Here is a 15,819-nt window from a genome sequence, read left to right as displayed (position 1 = left end):
GAATTTGCTATTCAGGACATTCAAAACACATTTCTGTAGACTCTGACGACCATTTTTTTAAAAAAGTTCCAACTACTTTATTCCTTGGCAGGCATCGATGAAGTTGGTTCATAGCTTCCATTGGTATTGACATTGAAAAGGATGGCATTCATTTAAATGTAAAAGTTCAGCTTTGTTTGTAAAAAACAAAAACAAAACAATTGCACTGTGTACCAAAACTACACTAATAGTTTTCACCCCTGAAAATACACCCGCATAACTTGATGCACTTTGTGCCTGTTTGTCTTCCTAGCTTCAGTGTCTGGCAGAGCACCTGCCACTTACTAGTTGCTGTTTGCTTCCTAATAAGCAGCAAACTCCACTGAGAGGTGGATAACCAGAACCAGGATCCTGGACCTGCTTTCTGATCCCCGTCTCCATGCTTTACACGATATTTCATTTAATTACTTCCCCGTTGAAAAATAATATACTTTTATTTTTTTAAGTTTTTATTTAAATTCCAGTGTAGTTAACATACAGCATAATATTAGTTTCAAGTGTACAATTTAGTGATTGAACATTTCTATACAACACCCGGTGCTCATCACAAGTGGACTCATTCATCCCCATCACCTGTTTCATCCATCCCTCCTGGATGACTCTGCTAGCCACCAGTTTGTTCTCTATAGTTAAGAGTCTTTTTCTTCATCTGTCTCTCTTCCCCCCCCCCCCCCCGCTCATTAGTTTTAATATAGAAAACTGGAAAAACAGAAAAGTATAAAGAAAAAAACGGACCTAACTTCCATCATTTAAAAAAACACACAAAAAACCATTTTTCCCATTTTCATATATTTCTTTCTAGTATTAGAGCAATTGATTTGCTTGACATAGTTAATATTATGCTGTTGCAATTTTTCCCTAGCCTTTTCCATGAATAGTAACATATGTAGTTTTGAATGTAATTACAAATTCTTTGTGAGCACATTTTTTAAAAAGTTTATTTACATTGAGAGAGAGAGAGTGTGTGTGTGTGTGTGGGGAGGAGCTCATGTGCAAACTCACAAGTAAGTGGAGAGGGGCAGAAAGAGAGAGAGGGAAAGAGAGAATCCCAGTCAGGCTCCACACTAACAATGGGGCTTGAACTCACAAACCCATGAGATTTTGACCTGAACCGAAATCAAGAGTCAGATGCGTAACTGACTGAGCCACCCAGGCACCCCGCAAGCACATATTATGTTATACTTGCTTTAAGTGACCATATAATTTATTCAGCCATTCATATGTGGTTATATATTTAGATCACTTCTCATTTTACGCTGTTATCAAATAAAGCAGCAATAAACATCTTTCTGCCTGATTTTTTCTCTGTACTTTGAATTATTTCTTTAGGACAAGTTTCCTAAAACTGAATTGAGTCAAACGTACATATTTAATGTATATATTGTCACATTGTTTCCCTATTCATTTTTACAGTTTTCACTTCCTACCTATTTTACTTCACTTTTGTGAACACTTGATAGTCTTGTTTTTTCAAAAAGTCTTTGCTGTTTTAATTTGCGTTTTTTATAGTTAGCGTGAATGTTTCACTCAATCGATCTTTTTTCACCAGTGCGCTATTGCCTTTTTTGTGCAAATTTTTCACCAGTGCACTATCGCCTTTTTGTGTCTTTTGACCAGTTCTGTTTTAGCCTTTGAATTTTCTTATCAATTTCTATGAGCTCTTTCTATATTAAGAATATTAACTCACTGTGATATTTGCAATGAATAGCCATTTGGTTCATTGTTGCCTTTAAATTTGAATTTCTTCAAGATAATTTTCTGTTCTTTTTAGCTTTATTTAAAATAATTATAATTATTTCCATTTCATTATTTTCTATCAATGTCTATCACTAGCCCTTTCTTGTCATTACACTTTTGCTCTCAAGTTCTTTTTGTAAAAAAATTTTGAGTTTATATATTTATTTTGAGAAGGCGGGGGAGGTGCAGTGAGAAAGGAGACAGAGAATCCCAAGCAGGCTGTCAACTCAAACTCACTGTCGGCTCAAACTCATGAACCCTGAGACCATGACCTGAGCCCAAATCAAAGGTTGGAGGCTTAACCAACTGAGCCACCCAGGTGCCCCTGCTCTCAAGTTCTAAATTTTTATTCCTGTCTTGGTAGTTCATGGGTCATTTTTATCAGGATATCTGGATAAAAATCCTAGTTACTCAGTACCAAACACTTTTCAAGTCTTACTTGATTTACTTCTTACAACAACCTAGGTAGGATTCTTTTACTGTCTCCATTTTAGGGAGGGAGAAGTCAAGGTTTTGAGAGACTGTGTAACCTGTTCAAAGGCACTCAGCTCATAAATGATGAGGATGGAATTCAAAGCCTCTTGAGCCCCACTTCATTCACACCTTCTCTTCATCTTACTGTTCTCTCCCATTACTCCTATAATTCATTTAAAAAACTCACCTTGTGGTATAATGGCAGATTTATTTTACTAGAGGACAATGACCTACTCAGAGAGATGGCTCTCTAATGCAGTTTTAAGGCTGATACAGACTATAGAACTTTCAAAAAGACCCTAATGGTGACTTTGGCAGTTAGCCTACTGGTCTAAATCCTATGAAGGTATCTTTGACGTCAGACTTGTAACACTTAATATTTTCAAAAAGCATTTATTGAACCTTTATTTTGTGTAAGTTGCTGTACTGCAAAAATATATAAAAGAAATCCTAACATAAATGATACTAATAATAAATACCCAATTAGAGGTACAGATAATGAGCTGCAGTATTGAGGAGGAGTAGAAATCACTTCTGGCTGGTATAGGCAGAGAAGGGTTCATAGAGGAGTAAAAGTCAGGTTTCTATTTGCCATTGACTGACAGACACATGGCTAAATCATTTAATTTAAGTCAATCTATTATCACCTGATCACCATTTCAATGTTGCATCGTTGGCTAAATGATATTACTAGAAACAACCTCTTTGGAAATGAATAGAGTCTGTTAAGAGTCTATTTTTTGTTCCTGTTTTTTTTTCAGTGCATTTGTGCATAGAAGTTATTGGCAGTAATCCAATGTGAGTTTACATACAGCCAGCCATTCAGTGTTCCTTGTCATTAAGACAGTCACATGTCCTCATACATAAAAAGCAATTATACCTAAGTGGGTAAAGAATATGTGGATCCTTTATTGTTATTGCCACAACTGAGTCATTTGTCTTGCTCTTTGGACTGGCCATTTCAGGCATATTCTTTCTGTGACTCAGGTCGTTTAAGATCATCAACATGAACTTCTACTCCTTCTTTCACAATACTGATGACCCTTAAGTTTAGACTCAGACTAGCAAAATAGAGGAGAGAGGAGAAAGAGGGGACATGAATTATTGGAGAGATCAGGGAAAGAAGCACATAAGATTTACAACAAAAGGAGCATGGGAAAAAACTTCTTTTTAAAAAAAATTTTTTTTAACGTTTTTATTTATTTTTGAGACAGAGAGAGACAGAGCATGAATGGGGGAGGGGCAGAGAGAGAGGGAGACACAGAATCGGAAGCAGGCTCCAGGCTCTGAGCCATCAGCCCAGAGCCCGACGCGGGACTCGAACTCACGGACCGCGAGATCATGACCTGAGCGGAAGTCGGCTGCTTAACCGACTGAGCCACCCAGGCGCCCCAGAAAAAACTTCTTAAGAATTAAAAATCCCCTTCTTAGGAGAAGAAGGGCAAGTAGGTGAAAAGCATAATACACAAATTTTAAGAGGGGCTTGAGAAAATGATAAAGGGTTGAAGGAGCTAGGATATAAATATTTATCTGAAAATATGACCAGAGAGCCTATACTTTCTCCATAGTACATTTTTAGTTAATGCCTGTTGATTGATAGAAACACATGTAATGGATTTTCTCTTCATGGCAGAATTGTAAGCTTTTAAAAATTTCACATATAAGAAATACAAACATTTGTTAATAATACATTTACAGAAATTAAAAAAGAAGGAACTGGAATAAAGATTTATTTGTGCACTGTTTAACAGGCTGTAAAATAAGAAGAACTAATAAGAATAGCTAAAATACTGGTAGGCCTTCCACATCTTATCTCTAATATTTCAATGCACTGGGAAAAACTCATCACTTATGAGACTTCCATGGCAGGTACTCGTCACATTTAAGACTGAGTCATTTGCTACATGTTCGCATATTAGCTTTGCTTGAGGTAGGGTAGAAACTGTGTTTCTGAGGAGGTTAATGTTATTTGGGATGGCAAATAGTTTGAAAGAAAATAAGGTGAGTAGCCTGATAGTTTTTATGGAATCCCTCCTATTGGAAAAACACTATACCAACTGTTATACAAACAAATAAGTAAAATACACAATTGCAGACTATCAGGCCAGCAGAACTTCTACAAGTAAAATAATCTTACAGTCTCCCTGAAGGCAGAATATGATTAAATCATCCATCACTACCATTTAGCACAATATTTGGCATATGGCAGGTATTCGGTAAATGTTTGTGGAATAAATACTGACTGAAGTGAAATTCAGATCTATGAAGAAACATTCCATTATTGGAATTGATAATTATTTTCAAAGAATTAGAAAAATTTTAAGCAGCAAAATAAGAACAAAGTTCTGTCTTAGAATCAAAATCTTTTATATAATTTTATACGTAATCCACAAGTTCTGAGTCAAGTGGTTCCTTCATTTTTTTCCATTCATTTACTTAACACATATTTCATAAGCATTTACCACGTGCCAGACACTGTTTCTCAGTGCTTCAAGCAAAATAGCGTGACATTTGAGTAAATGCTTGAAAAAAATGAGGAAATGAGTCATGCTGTATAGCTATCTTAAGGGAAGAGAGTTTCCGGCAGAGGTAATGGTAAGAGTAAATGTCCCAATCAATGTAGGGGCATGCTTGGTTGTTCAAAGAACAGAGGCTGATGAGACTGGAACAGAATGAGGGAAGAGTACTAGGAGATGAAATGAGAAGTGAGAGTGGGCCAGATCATGTAGGGACTTACAGGCCATTGAAGGATTTTGAATTTTACTCTGAGAGAGGAAATCAGGGGATGGTGACAGAATTTGACTTACTCTTAACAGTGGACTTTGGGGAGTGGAGGGGTGGAGAGAGACCGTTAAAGAGGGGTAAAGGTAGAAGTAGAGAGACCAGGTTTGAAGTTATTGCAATATTGCAGTATTCAGTATTCACGGTGATAGATGGTGGGGGGGGGGGGGGAGTGGCAAAGAAGATGTGTTCATTTTCCTTAGTATTTTGGTGCTAGTTTTTTTCTCTATTACTCTACTGAAAGTAACAGAGAATAAATAAATGTAGCTACAAACAAGAGTGCTGAAGAGCACCAGGAAAGGGCAGAAAGAGATGAAGAAGGGATATTATTACTAATTTATAGCAATTGTTAAGTGTTTGGGGTGTTTCAGGTACTGTACAAATCTTTTTAATACACAAATCACCTAATCTTTCAATGACACTGTAAAGTACCATTATTATCCCCTCTCTACCAAAGACTTAACCGAAAGAGAAGTTAAGTAACCTGTTCAAAGTTATGCAGCAAAAAAAGACCGGAAATGGTACCTAAATCTGTTCTTCTGACTCTAAGTCCCAAATTGTTGAGTGGAGTCAGGTACTGAAGTTGTAAATCAACTTAGTTACAGATTTACATGTGGAAAGATTTTCATTTAGAATTATGAAAAATAGGGACGCCTGGGTGGCTCAGTCGGTTGAGCTTCTGGCTTCGGCTCAGGTCATGATCCCACGGTTTGTGGGTTCGAGCCCCGCATCAGGCTCTGTGCTGACAGCTTGCTCAGACCCTGCAGCCTGCTTCAGATTCTGTGTCTCCTTCTCTCTCTCTCTGCCCCCCCTGCTCATGCTCTGTCTCTCTCTGTCTCTCAAAAATAAATAAATGTTAAAAAACAAAATTAAAAAAAAAGAATTAAGAATTAAGAAGATGGTCAGAGAGAAGTCCTTCAAAGTTAGGTGGAAACTCTTAGATATAATTAGTGGTAGGGAGCCATTGTATGTTTTCTAAGATGGTATCATAGATGAAAGGGTTTCATGGGGCTCAGAAAGGCAGTGTAGTGGAGTGCACTGTAATAGTGTACTGTAGTGTAGACTAGTGGTTAAGAGTTTAGTGAAGGGAGCCAGACTGCCCTCAGGTCCTGGGTCAGCTGCTTACCAATTATGTGACTTTGGCCAAATCATGGAAACCTTGGTTTCTCCCACTGTAAAATGGGAGCAATAGTACCCACTTCATAGGATTCTTGTGAGGATTAAAAGAGTTACTCTCTTTCAAGTGCTCGGGATAGTTCCTGGTACATGGACAGTGCTTAGGAAATGGGAGTTAGCATTATTCCCATATGTATGTGAATGGACACAAATGTTGAGTGTGGGGGGGGCAGAGACAAGTTGGTAAAAGGACTGCATGCTGGTGGAGGACAGGAAGGTGTAGAATTATGAGGAGGCACACTTAAAAAAATTTTTTTTAATGTTTATTTATTTTTGAGAGACAGAGAGACAGAACATGAGCAGGGGAGGGGTAGAGAGAGAGGGAGACACAAAATCCAAAGCAGGCTCCAGGCTCTGAACTGTAAGTACAAAGTCCAACATGTGGCTTGAACCCACAAATGGTGAGATCATGACCTGAGCTGAAGTTGGATGCTTAAATGACTGCGCCACCCAGGCATCCTGGGAAGTACACTTTTAAAAGGAAAAGTAGCAGCTCGTATGAAGGTATGTGAGTGAAGACTTGGGTTTCGCTGGAAATTAATGAAGCTTGAGGAGGAAATGCCAAGTTCAGTTGTTAGATATTACCAGGAGTAGTGAGCAGTAATGCTGACAGGAGTCAAAATCTTTAAAGAAGTCAAGACTGTGGCTTAGAAGTAGCTCAGCCAGTCAATTGTTTTAGGTTTATCATATTTTATGTCCATATTTTCAGGCCAGTGAAGAAATTTAGAAAAATGTGTAATAGAAAAAGGGAGCTTTACTAAAAACTCTTTGGGCTATTCTAATCCTTAAGCTACCTATGTCCTTGATAAAGGTTTTCACTTGAAGCTCAAGCCTGTAGACACAGTATTACCATAATATTATACTTCAAAGAAACATCCTGCATTGTTTTAGGGAGGATTTAAGGTCATTTACACAGATACATAAAATATAACAAGATCACATAAGTTAAAGGTGGGACAAAGTAAAACAACAGTGGAAACAGACAGCAGATTGATTAATCACATTAAAAATGGGTGCAAAAAAGATGAAAGCTTTATACATTTGCTCCAGGTGGACCCAGGTGGTTGGTGTTAAGCTTTTCATCAATGAACCAATGCTGAACACATGCATATCCAATTAGAACACAGAAAATTAGTGGTATCTACTTTACAGTTTGCAAAGAAACTTGATTGTATGGCTAAGAAAAAAAATCAAGGCATAGAATATTTGGTAAAAGGCGAAAGATTGGTACAATCTAAAGAAAAACTAGAATATGACGTGGAATATTTGGAATGAAAGATGGAAAGGAAATTAGGGCTTTGAAAAGTATGTTTTTCTTAAATAAAGTAGGGAAAATACACTACGCAGTAAAAAAAAAAAAAAAAAAAGGTTTTTCTTCTTTTAAATTTCTGCAGCTAGCCAAGAGGCGCACATGTTGAGTCAGAGAACGAAGACTAAAGGTGACAAAAGCATTCGTTTCCCCTAGGTTTATAAGAAGAAAAGCTCTGATGTGAGTTAACATTGCTTTATGAATTTTATTGCAAAGATTGCACTTAATTTTCATCAAAGTGAAGAAAAAAGTAGACAGGAAAATAGTAAATGGTAGCAGTAAATATGGAATTAAGTTACAACTAATGTAATATGGTAAATACACAATACTTTTCTTTAATAATCCCAATTAAAGTGTAAGTGTTTAGAAATGCCTTAGGGTGGGGCTCCTGGGTGGCTCACTAGGTAGGGCATCTGACTTCAGCTGGGGTCATGATCTCACGGTCAGTGGGTTGGAGCCCCACCTGCTTGGTGCTGACAGCTCAGAATCTAGAGCCTGCTTTGGATTCTGTGTCTCCCTCTCTCTCTGCCCTTTCTCTGCTCATGCTCTTTCTCTCTCTCAAAAATAAGTAAACATTGAAAAAATAAAATGAAATGCCTTGGGGAAAATGTGGGCCTTGATTGGATGGCTAAAATCTGTAAAGGTTACATGCTTTTAAATATTATTTTTACCCTGAAATATCCGTCTCGATTTACATATTTAAAATCTTCCTATTTCCTTCCATTTATCTTGAAGTAAAAGATGCACAGATATACCTCTGAAACTGTCAAGCATACTAAAGACTCCTGCAGAAAATTTTCACCTGGCTTTTTTACAGATGCTGCTAGAAAGCAAAGTTTAGCTTGTGTTAACACCCATGTATATATTATATATATATGTATGTGAATATATATGTAATTATAATTAATAAAGTAAATTAAATTAGTTATTAATGGAATTTATAAATATGTATATTTACATAAATACCGATTATATATGTGTATTATTTCTGTATATTTATATGTACATTATATGTACATGTATATTATATGTACATGCATGTGTACATGTAAATTATATGTATATATAATATACACAAAATATATACATATACACAAATATATAATCTGTATATACATACAAAATATACACGTGTGTATGTATATATGTGTATAATTCCACGGATATGGAGCGTGATGTGGACATGTACAGACATGACTCTATAGAGGTACCAGTCCCCAGTGATTCAGCGGATGTTTGTCTCCTGACTCTTATGCTGAGGGGCAACAGAAAGGAGGACACACCTCCTGCAAATCCAACCTGTTTCATAACTCGCGCAATCAGCATTCACGCCAGAGGGCCCGGGAGCGACCCGGATCGGTGAGGCTGATTGGCTGGGTACGAGGAGCGCCGGGTTGTGGGCTGCACCTCTCGCCTCACTCCCTGGGACGCAGGAAACCGGGTGCATACGAGCCGCGGCTCCTCCCGGCTCTAAGAAGCCGGGGCCGCTGCTCGCATCCGCCGGGTCTTTGCTTTAAAATCTGAATCTCTTCTTTCAAAAATCAACATCTCGGTCGAAGTTCTGAAAGATAGCCCGAGGTAGGGACGCGCGAAGCTGAGGGCTAGATGGGGACAAGTTCGCAGGGAAGGCTCGGGCTCTCCAATTTCCTGAGCTTGGTCCCCCGTGGGAGGAAGACTTCGGAGAGGAGAGAGGGGGCCATTCCTCTTAGCAAGGCCGCGGGGGGAGTGGAGGGCAAGCGAGGTGAGCACTAGAGTCCCCCGCGGAGCTCCTGAGGCACCCCAGCCCCCCCCCCCCCCCCGCCCGCGTTTTCTGCGCTCGCCACGCGCGCTGGGTTCTGCGGCCCGAGCGCGCGTAGAGGGGCGCGGTGCGGGAAGCGGGAGTCTGAGCCCGTGGCTGGAGCCGGGAGAAGCATCACCGCGCCCGAGGGCAGATGGGACGGACAGACGCAGCCGCGAAGGCGTCGGGCAAAGGCCGCGATGCGCCCCCGCCCTCCAGCCGCTCTCGCGGAGTGTCCCCTCCGCTTCCTGCGGTTTCCGCATCTGACTCGGGGCCTGTGGTTTCTCCTCAGGTAGCGATGGATCTTGAAGGAGGCAGCAATGGAAGAGCAGAGAAGAAGTTCTGGAAAATGGGCGAAAAAAGGTAGCCAGTTTGTTTCGCTTTCACAGTTTAGATGGCTTGAGATTTGGGAGATTTGTTTCTAGCCTCCGGCTCTGTAATAACTGAAGAGTTGATGGTGGCGATGATATTTTTTAACCTTAAACGCAAGGGGGTTTTCTGCAGAAGTTCGCCGGCTGGGTTGAGGACAACGTTTACATCCTCCCACGGCCTCGGTGAGCTTCTCAGTCTTGCGGCTCCACACACGCCAGTGCTTTCGCATCCTTTTCTGTGTTTTAGGAACTCTGCTCTACCCGCCACGACGCACCCGAACATGGTGCTGCGTGTGCTCTGCCTCGTGGTCTAGTCTCAGCTTCTGGTAAACCGTAAACATCCCGGTCACGTAAACATTTCATGTTTGTGGCATGGCAGACGGGACCAAAGGCCAAAACTGCATTTAGCTGTTGATTTTCGCTCACAGTGCGCTGTCTAAGCAGGAAGTTTTAAACTTTGCTCAGTAGGTTCATTGGTAGTTGTCAATTGTAATAAAAATGGTAAAATAAAATAAATTAGTAAATACAGTAATATTATTAGGCACCAAACTTTTCAGTGTGGAAGAAAAGAAATACAAATATGGACATCAAGTAAGTTTTTAGAAAATGTTGAATTTGAACTGGAAACTTCAATATGACCTCATGAATTTTAAAATAGTTCACTTTCTGTCCACTGAAAGGGACAGTAGGAGTGAGTACCTTCGTGCCAGATCTTGGTTTCTAAATACCATTGCTCACTAAATGGAATCTGTACCCCCATGTGTGGGATGGGGGGAGATGCAGAGTGAGCCTGCAGTAAGTAAGTCTGTTGTTCAGTGGAATTGTCAAAAAAAGACACAGGAGGGGCGCCTGGGTGGCTCAGTCGGTTAAGCGTCCGACTTCGGCTCAGGTCATGATCTCGCGGTCTGTGAGTTCGAGCCCCGCGTCGGGCTCTGTGCTGACCGCTCAGAGCCTGGAGCCTGTTTCAGATTCTGTGTCTCCCTCTCTCTCTGCCCCTCCCCTGCTCATGCTGTGTCTCTCTCTGTCTCAAAAATAAATAAATGTTAAAAAAAAAATTAAAAAAAAAAAAGACACAGGAGCTGGCTTCACTGTGCTGGGTTATGAAATACCGTATACAAGAGAAAGATAAAAAGGTGGGAGAGGTAGTGAGAATAACGGAATGTTCTTCACTTCACAGAATGCCAGCTATCATATTGGAACCTGCATTGTTATAGTTGATTCAGGCAAAGATTGTTCGGGATTGTAAATGACTCAGAGAAAAGTTTTGTCTAAGAATTCTCCCCAGTTTTTTGTAATTGGAAAAAAGGAAAGTGGGGGATTTTCAGTGGAGAGGTTTTTTGCAGTTAGCGATCTTAACCATGTAATCAGACCTGGTAGAATCCTGTATTAGTGACATGACACCACCCAGGAAGTATGTTTGCAAAAACATTTAGACTGAATCCTATCAAGCTTCTAGACTGTTGCTGTCCAACAGAAATATAATGTGAGCCACATTTGTAATTGTTAATTTTCTAGTAGCAGCATTAAGAACATAAGAAGAAACAAGTGAAATTAATTTTGAAAAGTATATTTTAAAGAGCCCAGGCACTTTAAATTTTATGTCTAAGATATTAGTTCTATATGTGATCAGAATTATTGATATAGTTTGCATTCTCTTTTTCATACTACATATTCAAATCTGTGTATTTTATGCTTACTGCACATCTCAGTTTGGACTCAGTTTGAAACTGACGTATCCAAGATGTGGGACATTCTATATGACATCTGTTACTACAAAAAGTCAATGTGGGGAGAGGGGGCAGAAGGACTTCTAGACTTAAAAAGAGAGACTAAAGAGGAAAAACCACCCAGTGTAATGTGCGAACCTTGATTATATCTGAGTTCAAAATCAAAAAAAGGAAAAACCTATAGAAAACACCCTTGGGCAGTTTGTAGATTGGATATTAGATGATAGCCGAAGTGCTGTTAATTTTCTGAAAAGTGAAAATGGTGGGAAAATATGTGAAGTGCCATGATGTTTGCAACTTACTTTCAAATGACTCAGCAAAATATTAATAATGATAATATATACTTATGTAAATAAAGAACATATGGTCAAAATGTTAACAATTGTTGAATCTAGGTGGATCTTGTATGGGTAGTCATTATTAGTATTCTTTTAATTGTTCTATTTGAAAAGTTTCATAATAAAAAATTTCATATACACAAAAGGAAAAAGACTCCATGGAGTGGAAGAAAGATATTTCCGTTTTTGTTTTTAATTTTTGTTTTACTACATCTCTTAAAGAACTGTGTCCTTAATACACAAACAGGAGTATTGGCGTAAGAAGTATTGAGGGTATGTGGAAAGAAATTGTAAAGAAATTTGTTGGAGCCTGAACATACCTTCATTTTTATTATTGGTTCTTATCATGGCCTACAGACTTTTTAAACAAAAAAATTGTTTTTTTTTTACTTAAGTAATTCTTATTAAACCATGCCCATCATCATTGATTTTAATATGTTCTTAATATATGTTTTCTTCCAGGTTTATTGAGATACAATTGACATACAACACTATATAAGCTTAAGGTATACAGCGTAATGGTGTGACTTACATACACTGTGAAATGATTATCACAGTACATTTAGTTAACATCTGTCATACACGTAAAATAAAAAGAAAAAAACAAAATTTTTTCTGCTTGCGGTGAGAACTCTTAGGATCTACTCTCAACGACTTTCACATATATCATAAGGCATTCATCATATACTCATGTTAACTGTACTCATCATGTTGTACATTACATCCCTGGGACTTCTTTCTTTATCTTTGTGTCTTTGGATCAACTTCCATCTGTTCCCTACCTCCCACTGCCTCTGATAACCACAAAGCTGATCTTTTTTTTCTATGAGTTTTTTTCTTTTAACTCTGTGTTCTAAATTGGAATTATAAAGAAGCACATGGCTTTGCTAGTATATATAATGCTTGGATGATAATGTCATTTGGAATCTGTGTATTTGTAAAGGTTTAATAAGCAACTTGCCTTTTGTAAACACTGCGTTTCAAGCTGATGGGGATAAATGAATAATCTATAGGGATGAGAGATCAATGTGGAAGTGCATTTCTATATAAAGTGGTATCTCAGAAGCCTGAGGTTGCACTGAATAGCTTGGTGTTTGGGGGATAGACTTTTCCGCTTAAACTTGGCTTTATTGCAGCTGTGTGACCTTGAGCAAGTTCATGAACTCTCTTCACCTACAGTTTTCTCGGCTCTGACAGAACGACAAAAATGTGCCTGCCTTGAAGAGATTGAGATAAGATTAAATGAGATTGTGTATGGGAAGTGTTTACTTAGCCAGCATCTGGAACATTATAAATTCTTCAGAGTAGCAACAGTTTTAGAGAATGAAAAAATAAATAAAAAGGCTGGAGCTAAAATTCAATTTTGTGTGACTATTTTTTTCCTCTCATCCTGGTTCCAGAGATACTGAAACCATGCTTTACTGGGAATAGGGTGGGACCAAATCTGAAGACTTATGTTTGTGTATTTTGTGTGTTTTCATGTCCGTCTAACATCACTTTAAAGCCAAATATGGGGTAAGCTGTGGATTTTTTTTTCCTTAGAAGTCTCTTCAATTCTTTGACCTCACTTAGCATAAAGAACAAAGACAAAGATGAATTTACTTTTGAACTTGAAAATCTGTATAAAAATGTGATTTTCTCTCAAATAGTCTTTCATTTGTACATATGAAAATATGTACTGCTTTTGATTGGTTTACTTTCATGCTATAGGTGGCAGTTAAAACAGAGTAGAAAAAGGTTACAGTTAATTTGAATTTGGGCTCAAAATAGTAATTAGCCTTCTTATTCCTGAGGACAGCTTTCTGACAGTTGACAGACCCTCCCCCCCTTTTTTTTTACCATAGCTTTTCTGGATTGAATTTATTGTTGTAATGGTACATTTAAGGCTCCAGATATCCTTTCAGAATTAGATTAGCTCATAGAGAGTGATTTAATTACCTTTCTTCTTAGGTTTGTTTATGCCCAGCATCTGATTGCCACTACTCTCCATTAGTAGAGGGAATGATTAAGGATAATATCTAGGTAGTACATAGATAGGATATCAACTGCTAGAATTACTTAGATGATAATTAAGGGAATTAACTCTGGACAGTATGACTGATTTTCTAGTTACACATCTTCCTTAACTTATATCCCCATAACCCCATCCTAAGTTAAAAATACCATTAAAGTTGAAAATGCCTTTAAGGCATCTAACGTACTGAACATCATAGTTTAGCCTAACCTGCTTTAAACTTGCTTAGAATCTTTACCTTAGCCTATACTTGAGCAAAATTATCTAACACAAAGCCTATTTTATAATAAAGTGTTGAATATCCCATGTAACTTATCGAGTACTGTACTGAAAGACAGAGTGGTTGTATGGTTACAGGACGGTTTTAAGTGTATGGGTTGTTTACCCTTGTGATTGATTGCATGGCTGCCTGGGAGCTGTAGGTCACTGTGGCCGTCCAGCATCACTAGAGAGTACTGTACTGCATGTTGCTAGCCCAGGGAAGAGATCCAAATCCAGTGTTGGAAGTGTAGTTTCTAATGAATGCATAACACTTTCTTGCTGTGCTAAAGTTAAACCATTGTAATTCGGAGACTGTAGAATAAAAACAGGAAGCTTTCTTTTTTCAGCATTATTTTTTCTCATTGAAAAAGTTATGTGTCTGTGTATTCATCATAGAAAATTAGGAAATATCAAAGGCACAAAGAAGAAAATATTTTGATAGAAATCTCAATACCCAGTGATAACCACATATCTAGATTTCTCAGATACATGTAAATGTTTTTAAAGTTCATAAATGGGATCATACTATTAATGTATATTTTTATGGAATAATATAGACATGTTTTCTTTGTCCTGTTTGCTATTAAATACAGGATCTGTGGGGCACCTGGGTGGCTCAGTTGGCTAAGCATCTGACTTTGGCTCAGGTCATGCTCTTATGGTTTGTGAGTTCGAGCCCCATGTCGGGTTCTGTGCTGACAGCTCAGAGCCTGGAGCCTGCTTTGGATTCTGTGTCTCCCTCACTCTCTCTGCCTCTTCCTTGCTCATACTCTGTCTCTCTCTCTCTCTTAAAAATAAAAATAAAAACATTAATTTAAAAAAATATAGGATCCATGTTAATTTGGTCATTTTAAAAATTTACATAATTTTAAGGCCTTTGTGCAATTCTGTTTCTGTTTTTCAGTAAAAAAGAGAAGAAAGAAAAGAAACCAACTGTCAGTACACTTGCAATGGTGAGTTTGAACTTATTTACTGTTCAAAATGCTTTGGAAATTTGACTTTCTCTTACCTAGACTAGAGATATTTCATCTGGTATAATATTTTCTTAGAGAGTATGTTAATGGAGAGGTAAAACAAATAGGTTTAATTTAGCTTGTTTTCAGGGGGAATGCTGATCATAATCTGCCACGTAAATGGATTCTCAGTAGCTACTCTTCTTGGCCTATATTTTGGTATTCTGCCAATTGTTTGGTATTCTGCCAATATTCTGCAAATTGCCAGTGATTTATTCAGGTAAGCACTTATTTATGTAAGCCCAGTGATGATCTCAGCCATCTAGATCGAGCCACACGGAGTGTGGTTCTAATAGGAAACAAGGTTCCTTGTCATTAGTGACTCATATTCTGGCAGGTTTGAGGTCAAAGTCCCAGGTATGAAAAAATAGAAGTCAGCAATGCATAATTTATTACTATGCTTTATTTATTACTAGTACATGTCATTATTCCTCTGTGCTCAATAACTTATCTCAAACTTGAAATCCTTTATATAATTCTTCATCTCATTTTGTGGTTGCATGGCGGTTGCTTAGAACCTTTTGTTTAATCAGATTTGGAATAAGACAGGGATATTATAGGTGGGGCTGGTTGATGGTCTTTCTCTACTTGGATTCTGCTTTTTCTCTTTCCTAAGAACCTGGAACACTACTGAACCAATTAAGTCCAGCAGTGAGTACATACTTTATAATTCAGTTAGAACACACGAGACATTTTTGAAATGTCAGTGGTGGGGGAGGGATAGGCTATCTTGTAAAATGGATACTAGTAAATTAAATATAATAGTTACAGGCAGGAAAAAATAGTTGCCTCACTTTGGCAC

The 15,819-nt window shown here is 38.2% G+C and overlaps 1 protein-coding gene across 2 annotated transcripts in view; it reads left to right on the top strand.

Moving 5' to 3' along the window:
* Positions 1-8,949: 8,949 nt before the first annotated feature.
* ABCB1 (ATP binding cassette subfamily B member 1) overlaps positions 8,950-15,819 on the top strand; it is a 217,708-nt gene continuing 210,838 nt past the window's right edge. For both annotated transcript variants that reach the window (XM_042916931.1, XM_042916940.1), the window contains exons 1-3: positions 8,950-9,094; positions 9,586-9,656; positions 14,909-14,957. In XM_042916931.1, coding sequence (XP_042772865.1) covers positions 9,592-9,656; positions 14,909-14,957 — 114 coding nt within the window. In that variant the 5' untranslated portion in view covers positions 8,950-9,094; positions 9,586-9,591. The remainder of the gene's footprint in view (positions 9,095-9,585; positions 9,657-14,908; positions 14,958-15,819) is intronic.

This window comes from Panthera leo, chromosome A2 (assembly GCF_018350215.1).
Source record: "Panthera leo isolate Ple1 chromosome A2, P.leo_Ple1_pat1.1, whole genome shotgun sequence".
Lineage (NCBI taxonomy): Eukaryota > Metazoa > Chordata > Mammalia > Carnivora > Felidae > Panthera > Panthera leo.
Note: the sequence above shows the minus strand (reverse complement) of the source record. Positions and strands in the feature narration are given on the sequence as shown.